The sequence below is a fragment of the Neltuma alba genome, unplaced genomic scaffold (genome assembly GCF_004799145.2).
Source record: "Neltuma alba isolate B1F8T4 unplaced genomic scaffold, ASM479914v2 tig00003131_pilon, whole genome shotgun sequence".
In the NCBI taxonomy this organism is placed as follows: domain Eukaryota; kingdom Viridiplantae; phylum Streptophyta; class Magnoliopsida; order Fabales; family Fabaceae; genus Neltuma; species Neltuma alba.
The window spans coordinates 19,874-31,457 of NW_021633153.1; the positions used below are offsets into that span (position 1 = coordinate 19,874).

General features: G+C 35.6%; 2 protein-coding genes across 2 annotated transcripts; both read left to right on the forward strand.

The window, feature by feature from the left end:
• The first annotated feature begins 374 nt into the window (after positions 1 to 374).
• Positions 375 to 2,003, forward strand: LOC114740391 (benzyl alcohol O-benzoyltransferase-like). The gene is made up of 2 exons (XM_028928537.1): positions 375 to 824; positions 1,003 to 2,003. Exons 1-2 carry the CDS (start codon positions 375 to 377, stop codon positions 1,900 to 1,902), a joined length of 1,350 nt encoding a protein of 449 aa, XP_028784370.1. The 3' UTR covers positions 1,903 to 2,003.
• Positions 2,004 to 9,099: 7,096 nt separating this feature from the next.
• On the forward strand, positions 9,100 to 9,971 carry LOC114740392 (benzyl alcohol O-benzoyltransferase-like). The gene is made up of 2 exons (XM_028928538.1): positions 9,100 to 9,288; positions 9,492 to 9,971. Exons 1-2 carry the CDS (start codon positions 9,121 to 9,123, stop codon positions 9,969 to 9,971), a joined length of 648 nt encoding a protein of 215 aa, XP_028784371.1. The 5' UTR covers positions 9,100 to 9,120.
• The last annotated feature ends 1,613 nt before the right edge of the window (positions 9,972 to 11,584 follow it).

Here is an 11,584-nt window from a genome sequence, read left to right on the forward strand (position 1 = left end):
CATAATGACGTGGCTTTAATTGTCACTAACTTAATTGTTGTCGCCATTTAATTTGATAAGTTAAAATTATTATTTGTTAAGTTGATGTGGTCATTTTGTTTTTTTATTAGATTTTAAATTCAGTGATGTAGGCAATTTTGCTAATTACTATAAAATTTAATTCCAAATTAATTGATAAGGACTTCACAGCAATTAAGTCATTTCAGGGTCTAAATTATTGGGATTCGCATATTTGGATGGTAATATAATTTTTGTATGTTTTTCCCTTATAAATATTCTCATCATACTTACACCATGAACCCAAAGCAAAGAAGCTAACATTCCCATCATCCTCCCTCCGTAGTTCATTAAGCTTTTTTTGGTTGGCACATAAAATGGCCAAACCATTTTCACCAACTATAGAGTTCACTGTGAGGAGGTGCCAACCAGAGCTGGTGGCTCCGGCCAAGCCTACCCCTCATGTGGTTAAGTTACTCTCTGACATAGATGACCAAGCATCTCTAAGATTTCAAATTCCATTATTCTTCTTTTATCCTCACAAGCCTTCCATGGCAAGAAAGGACCCTGCTAAGCTTATAAAAAAAGCACTCGCTAAAACCCTAGTCTTTTACTATCCTTTTGCAGGTCGACTTAGGGAAGGGCCTGGTCGCAAACTTATGGTAGATTGTAATGAAGAAGGAGTCATTTTCATTGAAGCTGATGCAGATGTTTCTCTTCACCAATTTGGTGACCCTCTTAAACCTCCATTCCCTTGCTTTGAAGAGCTTCTTTATAATGTCCCTGGTTCAGAAGGAGTCACTAATTGTCCCCTCTTACTCATACAGGTTTACTCATATACTTTTTCTCTCATTAATTTGAATGTTCACAGCCGTCAAGCATTCAGACGTTATTTAAAGTTCCAAACTCTACGGTTTTTAACAATCATATCATAAAAAGGATAGTGTTCGCCTTAAATTACTCCGACATGTGTTAATGTTGCTTATTGTTTTACATTTAATTAAGGTTACACGTCTGAAGTGTGGTGGATTCATTTTCGCTCTTCGCTTAAACCACACTATGAGTGATGGTGCTGGTCTTGTTCAGTTCCTCAAGGCTTTAGCTGAGATAGCACAAGGTGCTTGTGAACCTTCAATCCCTCCAGTTTGGCGCAGAGAGTTACTAATTGCGAGGGACCTACCTCGTATTACATGCAGCCATACCGAGTACGATGAAGTGCCAAATGATGACGATGATGAAACAAGAAACGAAGACATGGTCTACGATTCTTTCTTCTTTGGTCCTAACCAGTTAAAAGCCATTCATCGATTGTTCCCTCATCACCAACATCATCAAAACTCTACCTTTGAAGTACTCACAGCATTCATATGGCGTTGTCGCACCATAGCTTTACGGCTCGAACCACACAAGGAGGTTCGTTTCATGGCCACTAGAAATGTAAGGGGTATACAGTCGAACCCTCCATTGCTACCATCGGGTTATTACGGCAACGGTTTCGTGTTCCCGGCCGTCGTCACCACCGCCGGAAAACTCTGCAGAAACTCATTTGGGTATGCTTTAGAGCTGGTCAAGAAATCAAAAGCTATGGCAACAGTAGAGTACATACAATCTGCAGCAGATCTCATGGTGATTAAAGGACGGCCTAGTCTTACTCCCTTAAGGGCTTGGGCTGTGTCTGATGTAACCCGTGCTGGTTTTGAAGACGTTGATTTTGGTTGGGGTAAGGCAATATATGGTGGACCAGCAATGCCTGGTGCTGGAGACTTCCTTGGAGCAAGCTTCTTTGTTCCACATAAGAATGCAAAAGGAGAAGAAGGCATTGTCGTACCAATTTTCTTGCCACGCAAATCTATGATGATATTTATGAAAGAGTTAGAGAACAACATGATAATTAGCAAACTATGATAACTAGCCAGAGATCGTGCTTTGTGATTCACCTGAAGTTTGTGTGTACGCATGTATAAGCGTTCATAAATATGAACTTATGGACATATAGGAGGCAAATCGTTTGGGTGAATATACTATTGCTAGTGTCTACATTTTCTCATTTCACGAAGAAGCTGTTTTCAGAGAACCTATTAGGCCGCTTTTTGAGAGGACAACATATGAGCTGGCTCGAGTGTTCTAATGGTCTTAGATCCTAGTCCTTGCATTTCTAGTTAGTCAACAGTGCAGTTTGTATAATTAAGATGCGTACCATGTGTTTGATATGTTGCTCCCGTGACTTTTTCTGTCTTGTTCACTGAAAAAGTATTGATATTCTGTTTCAGCTATGAAGTAGGAATTATAAAATTAAAAACACTCGTATTCATATTTTCAAATTAAAATTCATGGATCTTAGTACATCATTCATTCCTTCCATATTATGAATTGGTTTGGTTTGCACAATGACAAGCACAAGGGTTTTTCATATGCTTTCACTTGCTAAATATCACGCAGTACAAAGGATTTTGATGGATGGTTGCAAGGATTGATTGATTGATGATGTTCAAGAAAAGCTTGCAATGAGAAATAACCATTTTGCTACAAGTTTGCTTCTCCAAAACTATAAAACGTTGTAAATCCAAAACTATAAAATGTTGTAAACAAGAGGCTGAGTAGGAGAAAGAAGACATTGGTACGATGACCATTCTGGACATCACAACCTCGCTTTGTCTTTACTTTCGACCTCATTCTTAAGGACACCATGTGTTCAACGTTGGATCATTTTGTAAAATCTCATGACAGTCTTTTAGTTAAAGATGGAAGAGTCATTATTACTGAAGCTTCTTCTTATGTATAGCGATTTGAACATCAACTTATTATTAGAAGGGCAAAGATCTACTTATAAACGATGCTTTGTGTTTTGGGATTGCCAAAGACGGAATTTACTTATGCATTTAATTATTTCAAAACTTCTTGGGTCACTTGTATTTTCATTTCCTGAAATGGGTTGGATCTCTCTATATGGCTAGTTCTTGCTTGGGTCATAGAGAAAAGTGGATGTCCTAGAGCTACATATGTGTTCTGCGCTCGGCCCAACATGTGTCCAAGCCTCGAGACAGTTAATGGATTTTCAATGTCGGCTTGCATTCTAGTTGTCATTATGTCAATGTCTCTCTATCTTTCCATGTCAAGGTGGCAACGACTACTTAAGCTTTTGAAAGCTACTTGGTTCTATTTTGTTGATCAGCACAGTCAAAATATGCATTCTTGGATCAGGAGGACAAGGTTGATTTTAATGGGACGTAATTCTTAATGTCATGAAAGGGTCTAATTACACTATGGCATAGGTGGTAATGTAGGTTGAATTTGCAGGTTCAACTTGTCAAAAAATGACGTGTTGAGTTGATAAAATGTGAGTTTGTTTTGAGGCAAATCTTTTTTAGCCCATATTCGCCAACTCACAATTCGTCATGAGCTAACCTTTTTTTTTTAAAAAAAATTTTGGAAGTTTTTATTTTAATTTTAATAAGAAATTTTTTTTATCATTTTCACTTAATTTAAATATAGTTTTGCACTTTGTTAGGGGTAGGGGTGGAAACAGGCCAGGCGGCTTGTCAGGGGCCTATGGCCTGGCCTGCATTTGGCCTGGCCTGGCTTGGCCTGTTTCCCAAAAATGATAGGCTCAGGCCTGTTTGAAGGCCTGTTTAGTTAAACAGGCTAGGCTTAGGCTTTTTAAAAAGCCTGTTAAGCCTGTTAGGCCGGACTGGGCCTGTTAAGAATTTATAATTATAATATATAAAAAATTAATTAATGCTATTATTGTTAATGTGTTTTTTTAATTTATTTTTTAATTTTAATATATAGTTAATAGCTTAATCTTTTCTTAGATTTTGAAGTTTAGATGACAAGTGAAGATAAAAATATAATTTAAAATAATAATATTAATAAATAATGTGATTTTTAAATCTTAAAAATATAAAAAAAATAGGAAAGAAAAATTTTGTTTCAAGAATGATAAATTAACTAACTTACGTATTATGTTAATTTAAGTATGATATCCTCTTTATTCATTATAAAATTATTATTTTTTCCTCTTTATTTATTTGTTTTAATTTTAATTTTTTGTGTGTACTTAAACGTAGTCTTATTCCAAATTTTAACATATAATTACAATTAGTTTTCAATAACATTCTTATAAATTATAATTAAGATTTAAAATAGTAGGTATGATACTAAAATTTAAATAAAAGACAAGACTAAAAATTTAATTATTATGTACGTTTTTTTAATCTTAGCTTTTTTAAAAAAATAATTATTATAATTTGAATTTTTTAAAAATACAGGCCTTTTAACAAGCTTCAGGCCAGGCCAAGCCTTTACACAAGCCAGGCTCAGGCTGAAAAATAAGCCTGTAACAGGCCACAGGCCAGGCTCAGGTCAATAGGCTCCAAAACAGGCCTGGCCTGTTAAGAGCAAGGCCTGGCCTGTTTCCACCCTTAGTTAGGGGCTTTGATTCTATATTTGATTTCTTTTTTTAAAAATTATTTTATCATTTCTATATTAATAAAATAAATATTAAAAATAGATTATATGTTTATATTATTTGTAAGTCTTGAGATTGATTAATTATATAATTATGTAAAAATATAAAAATAAGTAGAATTAATATTTAGAAAATTTTAAAATATATGTGTAAAAATAGAAATGTGGATCGATTGAATATCAATCCGCCAGGAGGTAGGTCTTCTAAGCCCAACTTGCATGGACTTCAACCAGTGGCAGGCTGGCCGATAAGTAGTGACCCAACCTGCATTGATCATGTTAATGGGCCACCAATAAGTACGGATGGTGACTTTGATCACATTAATGGGCCAAGAGATGAAAGAATTGGGGCCTGGGAGGTGTCGAGGATTTTGTGAATTCGGTTTCCTCTCTGCCTCATATTCTTCCCTTCACGTCCCTGTGGCTGCCATTCGATTCCCTCTGACTATTCTCTTTTATCTGATTCAATTTCGGTTCTGTTTCAGATTAGTTTTTGTTCTTTCAGATAAGGCCACAAGCATGGTTCAAAAAACCGGACCGGACCGGACCAGCTGGTTCAGACCGGAAACCGGTGAACCGGCCAGTTGTCCGGTCTAGTTCACCTCTTAAACCAAGGGAAGACTAGCCCAGTATAACTCGGCCTGAACTGGAGAAACCCGGTGAAAACCGGACTAAACCGTTGGTTTGATGGGTCTCTCCGGGTTGCTTATATTTTTCCTAGCAACCAAGAAAAAAAAAGAGATGAGGAAGAAGAGCGGGAGAGGAGGAGGATGGAGGACCGAGACAAGGGGAGGAAAGAAGACCGTCACTGGTGCTCTGCCGTATTTATTCTGTCATCGTTGTTCTCTTTTGCTAAGAGCCGCTCGCATCTACGTAGGAAGAATGAAGAAACCATGGAAGCTATCAGAAAAATGGGTTAGACCGTCACACACATAAATGAAGATGAAGAGGGACGCTGCTGGAAATCAGAAAGTCAAGACAGGAAGAGAAGTCTGTCACTGTGCTCCCACACTTTAGAGTGTTAAACACTCAACCTATAAAGTAAGAGAGAGAGAGAGTAAAAAAGAACAAGAAAAGAAATAGAAAATATAAGAGTGGTCACATGACATGAAGGAAATTTTTAAAAAAATGAAAAGAAGAAAGAATTTATATACATAAAGAGCATAGTTTAAATAAGATTAGATATTTTTTCTCATATTTAAATATAAATACTTTATACATTTGAACTAAATTATTATTTTAATAATTACCGGTTTGATTCCGATTTGACCACAACTTGACTCAATAACCCTTGAACCACTATCTTAACCGGTTCAGTGTCCGGTCCAGTTTTTTGAACATTGGCCACAAGTGTCCCAACCAATGCGTTCAAATAATAAGATTCCAATATAATATTTATATGATTTTGAAGAGGGCTAAGCCCAAAGATATAGAAACAGGAAAAAAAAAACCAACAAAACTTAAAAGTGTTGGGCTGTATGCAATCCAATGGAATAAGCCCAATCATAATTAGATCCACAGGTCCAGTATCCAGTATGGGGGGGGGGAAGAAACTAAAACGGGATGTCCCGGTCCTATCCTGTCCTGACTAGGACTGGGATAATATTGGGACGGGATGCAGGATAGAAATCCCTTCCCATCTTTATTCATCGGGATGAGTAGCTTGTCCCAGTCCTTATTTTGATATATGTTTTTGCTATTTGCAAGTCAACTATTATAAAAAAAAATTGTTAAAGTATTATAAGAAATATTGATTTAGGATTTTGCAGTTTTCACCATCTACATTTGTCATTATTCCTTAGCTTATATGCATTGAAATTAATTAACTAAAAAGATGACTCCTTCTTTGGTAGTTGATTTAAGTTAATCTTATCTTATGGACTCACTTGTATCTTCCACAAGTTCACTTGACAAACATACGTTTTTATTTATTTATTTAGAAAAGTATATTTAAAAAGAACACACACATGCTCATTTCCTTCCGACATATTCAATACCAACGGGATCAGATAACTGACAGGTCAATCTCTCACAACGTAGCAAATTAAGATTCAAAATTTGTTGAGAGAGATATTTATATTTAGTGTCCGATAGTATCTCGAACAGAATTACCTCTAATAGAAAAATACCTATACCTAAAAAAGAAAAATATTACCGCAAATACTCTCTTTGGGCCCAAGCAATAATACATCGAATTCACAACTACATGTTACATTAACGCCTAGAGGCACTACAAAAAACAAGGTATTAGCGATGGAATAAAATTCCGTCGCTAATCCTTCACAAATTCCGTCACAAAATTAGCAACAGAATTTAGTGACGGAAAATTTTTGTCGCTAAATTAGTAAAGGATTAGTGACGGAATCTTATTCGGTCACTAACTTCTATCACAAGTCCGTCACTAATTTCATCTTAAATGATTAGTGACGAAAAAATTCCGTCACTAATTTCTATCACCAATCCGTCACTAACTCTCATTCCGTGACAGAAATTAGTGACGGAACTTTTCCGTCACTAATTTCTGTCGCAATTCCATCACTAATCTGTGACCAAAAAAATATAATATAAATATATAACAATTATTTTTTAAACTTATTATTAAAATAAAATATAATATATCATAATTTTTAAATAATATATTATATAAAATTAAAAATACAAATATTATAAAAGAAAATAAAAATAAAAATATATAATATACTTATTATTTTGTTAAATATTTGAATTAAAATATAAATTATTAGAATTTTTTACTAAAATATAAAATTAAATTCAAATAAATCATAATATATTAAATTATATAATATATATAATTATGTATATAATATTTATTATATATATATTTGTATTTGTTACTAGAAATATTATATATATATATATATATTTTAAAAGAATTTCATAGGTGCTTCTCATATCAACTGGCAAAAGCATCAGCACACACGCAGGAGGTCTCAGATTCAAACTAGTTTGTGACGTGGCGATAACGTGGATAAGGCGATGATGTAGTAGCTTATAATGATAGGCATGTGGTGATGACGTGGCAGCTCCTAATGATGGACACATGGTGATGACGTGGACGCTATGATGACATGGCTACATGGGAGAGAGGAAGAGTTAAGGTGGCATTTAATGATGGACATGTGGCGATGACATAAATGAAGAGATGATGTGCCAACATGGGAGAGAGAGGAGTTGGTGAGGTGGCAGCCATTGATGACGTGGCGGCTTATAGTGATGGACATGTGGCGATAATGTTGTATTTTAAATTTACAAAATAAAAAAATTTAGTGATGGATTAGTAACAGAAATTTTCGTCACCAATTTGTGACGGAATTTTTCGTCACAAATCCATTATTATTTTGTGACAGAATTTTTATGGGATATTCGTTACTAATTAGCTACGGATTAGTGACAGAAAATTTTCGTCACTAATTTTTGTCGCTGATCCGTCAATTAGTGTTGCTAATTAGCGACAGAAGTTTGAATTCCGTCACTAATTATTTAGTAACGGTGGAATTAGTGACCAAAAAAATACTGTCACTAATTCCGTCGCTAAATGAATTTTGTCACTAATTTGTTGTTAATTCGTCATTAAATTCTATTGCTAATTTGATGTTTTTTTTGTGGTGACGTAATACCATATAGTATACCTCATGGGTTGCTTTACGTCGATAAAGATCTCACCATCATGTGAGTTACAAGCGAACAATTGATTTGGCCAAAAACAAAATAAAAATGCATATGTTTTTGTTGCATAATGACGCGGCCTCTGTAACTGAAAAGGGCTTTGATGGCAAACAAAGAGAAAAACTACAAAAACACGAGAATGTAATTGACTAATTTGGTTATCTCATTATGGATAATGAATAGGGGGAAAGGCATCTCGAAATATGAGAACTCTAAAATGATTGGTTGAAATGGCTTAATTCCCATGAAGTACTTGGAAATTATTTTGAAATTAATTAAATTTTTGTGAAATGACCTAATTGTCCTTGTTAAAATTAATTCACTATATGTCTTAGTTGTTGGCTAGGTTTGAACTTGGATTCTAGAGTTGCATGAGCACATTGCATGCCCCATCAAGGCAAGAGGCATTGGACAGTTAAACTAAACAAGCATTGTCATTTTGTTTCTCATAAGCACTTAAAAAAAGTATTTTTAGTTAAAATTCTGTTAACGTATTTATCTTCTGAAAAGTTAATCCAAACACCATTTAGTCATTTTAGGGTTTAAATTGGGATTTGCTTATTTGGGTGGCAATATAATGTTTGTGTCTTTCCCTTATAAATATTGCCGCCTGGCTTCCATCGTGAACCCAAAGCATAGCAGCTAACATCCTGATCATCCTCCTTTTAGTTCTATGTTTGGTAACATAAATGGCCAAACCATTTTCACCAAAAATAGAGTTCACTGTGAGGAAGTGCCAACCAGAACTGGTGGCTCCGGCCAAGCCTACACCTCGCGTGGTTAAGCTACTCTCTGACATAGATGAGTAAGAGCATCTAAGATGTCAAATTCCATTATTCTTCTTTTATCCTCACAAGCCTTCCATGGCAGGAAAGGACCCTGCTAAGCTCATCAAAAGGCATTCGCTGAAACCCTGTTTTTTACTATCCTTTTGCAGGTCGACTTAGGGAAGGAACTTGTCGCAAACTTATGGTAGATTGTAATGAAGGAGGAGTCATTTTCATTGAAGCTGATGCAGATGTTTGTCTTTACCAATTTGGTGACCCTCTTAAACCTCCATTCCCTTGCTTTGAAGAGCTTCTTTATAATGTCCCTGGTTCAGAAGGAGTCACTAATTGTCCCCTCTTACTCATTCAGGTCCTCTCATATATTTAGTCTTTTATTTCAAGCTTCATCAATTTTGTTTAGTTCATAAGTCATTCTCAAAAAAGAGGGTATACTTATGCTGTCATTTTTGCTCTTATTAATGTTGGACCAGAATTATCTATACCATGATAGGTTTTAACTCAAATGCCTCCAAGATGTGCTAATGTTGGTTATGTTCCCCCCCTTTAATTAAGGTTACACGTCTCAAGTGTGGTGGATTCATTTTCACTCATCGCTTAAACCACACTATGAGTGATGGTCTTGGTTTTGTTCAATTGGTGAAGGCTTTAGCTGAGATAACACAAGGAGGTTGTGAGCCTTCAATCCATCTAGTTTGGTGCAGAGAGTTACTAAATGCGAGGGACCCACCTCGTATGACATGCCCCCACACTGAATACGATGAAGTGCCAAATAATGATGATGATGAAACAAGAAACGAAGACATGGTCTACGATTCTTTCTTCTTTGGTCCTAACCAGTTAAAGGCCATTCATCAATTGTTCCCTCATCACCACCATCGTCAAAACTCTTCCTTTGAAGTACTCACAGCATTCATCTGGCGTTGTTGTACCATAGCTTTACAGCTTGAACCAGATAAGGAGGTTCGCTTAATGTGCAATAATAATGTAAGGAACAAAAAGTCGAACCCTCCATTGCTGCCACCGGCTTATTAAAGCAACGCTTTCATGTTCCCGGCCGTCGTTACCATCGCCGAGAAGCTCTGCGGTAACCCTTATGTGGGTATGCCTTGGAGCTGGTCAAGAACTCAAAAGCTATGACAACAGTACAGTACATACAAAGAGGACGGCCTAACCATATTTCCTTAAGGGCTTGGCAGGTATCAGATTTGACCCGTGTTGGTTTTAAAGACATAGATTTTGGTTGGGGTAAGGCAACATATGGTGGACCAGCAATGCCTGGTGCTGGAGACTTCCATGGAGTAAGCTTCTTCGTTGCCCATGGGAATGCAAAAGGAGAAGAAGGCATTGTTGTACCAATTTTCCTGCCACGCAAATCTATGATGATATTTATCAGAGTTAGAGAACAACATGATAATTAGCAAACTTTGATAACTTACTAGATGGTGCTTTGTGCTTCACCTGGAGTTTAAAATGAGCCACTTTATGTATGGGTTTGTTTGTGTGTACCCATGTTTGGGTTTGAGTGTTCATAAGCATGAAGTTATGGACATGAGTACCTTTTAGATCATTGTTGTTTTCAGGGTTGTATTTTTATAATGCAATATATGCATGAAATAATGTATTGTGATCCTTGCTAGATCAGAGTTTATCTTACAAAGTCAGCACAAAAGGAAAGGAATGTATGGTAGCACCAATTTGCTTTTCAATCAAATCATGAAGATTGGAATGTTAGGGTGAATATACTATTGGTTGTAGTGTCCATATTTTCCATGTTCATGAAGAGGCCGGTTTCAGATGCCCATTATGCCGTTTTTGAAAGGAGGACATCGGCTTGCTGGAGTATCTAGGAGCTGGGGGCCTCAGGATCCAGCACGCCCTTTTGTCAAGTAAAAGTAAAAACCTACCCTTGATCCATACTAGGAAAGGCGTGGTAATACTCCCTCCGGTATAAAATATAAGCTAATATTTGTTGAGAGGCTTGATTTTTTTATAAGATAACATTTCAAATTTGTCTAACCATTTAATGAATATTTTCCAATTTTACCCCTAACATATGTATTTAATTTTTTTGGTTATTGATGGCATTAATTATAAAAAGTGCTGGTTTACGAGGTATCAGAAAAGAAGGTGTTTCGAACAAAGTGAATAGAAGAGAGAAGCTTCAATGAATATTTTCCAACCTTTTTGTTTTTCAAATTACATTTGGGTTGACTTCTTTCCCTCCACTAATTCAATTTATTCATGACACACTCTCTCTCATCCTCTGCCCCAATATATTCTCTTTCCTTCTTTTTTTTTATTTATTTTATTTACTTCTTTCATTAATAAGGGTATATTTAGAAAACATATATATACCTTACACATTTATTGTCTTAAACTTTTTTAATTCATTTTTTGATAAACGTAAATGAGTTAACTTTAGCTTATATTTTGAACCGGAGGGAGTAACTAATAAGTCATTCATGATAAAACTTTTATGATACATTTTTTTACAAATTTTATGTTGATAAAAGGATCAAACGGTTTGATAAGTATTATTGGAAACACTGAAGCACTAAGATGTGAGAACCTCTTCTGAAAAAATGAATTTTGATTCACCTGTGAGTAATCAACCCTTTCAATTAAATCTAACTCAATTAGTTTCA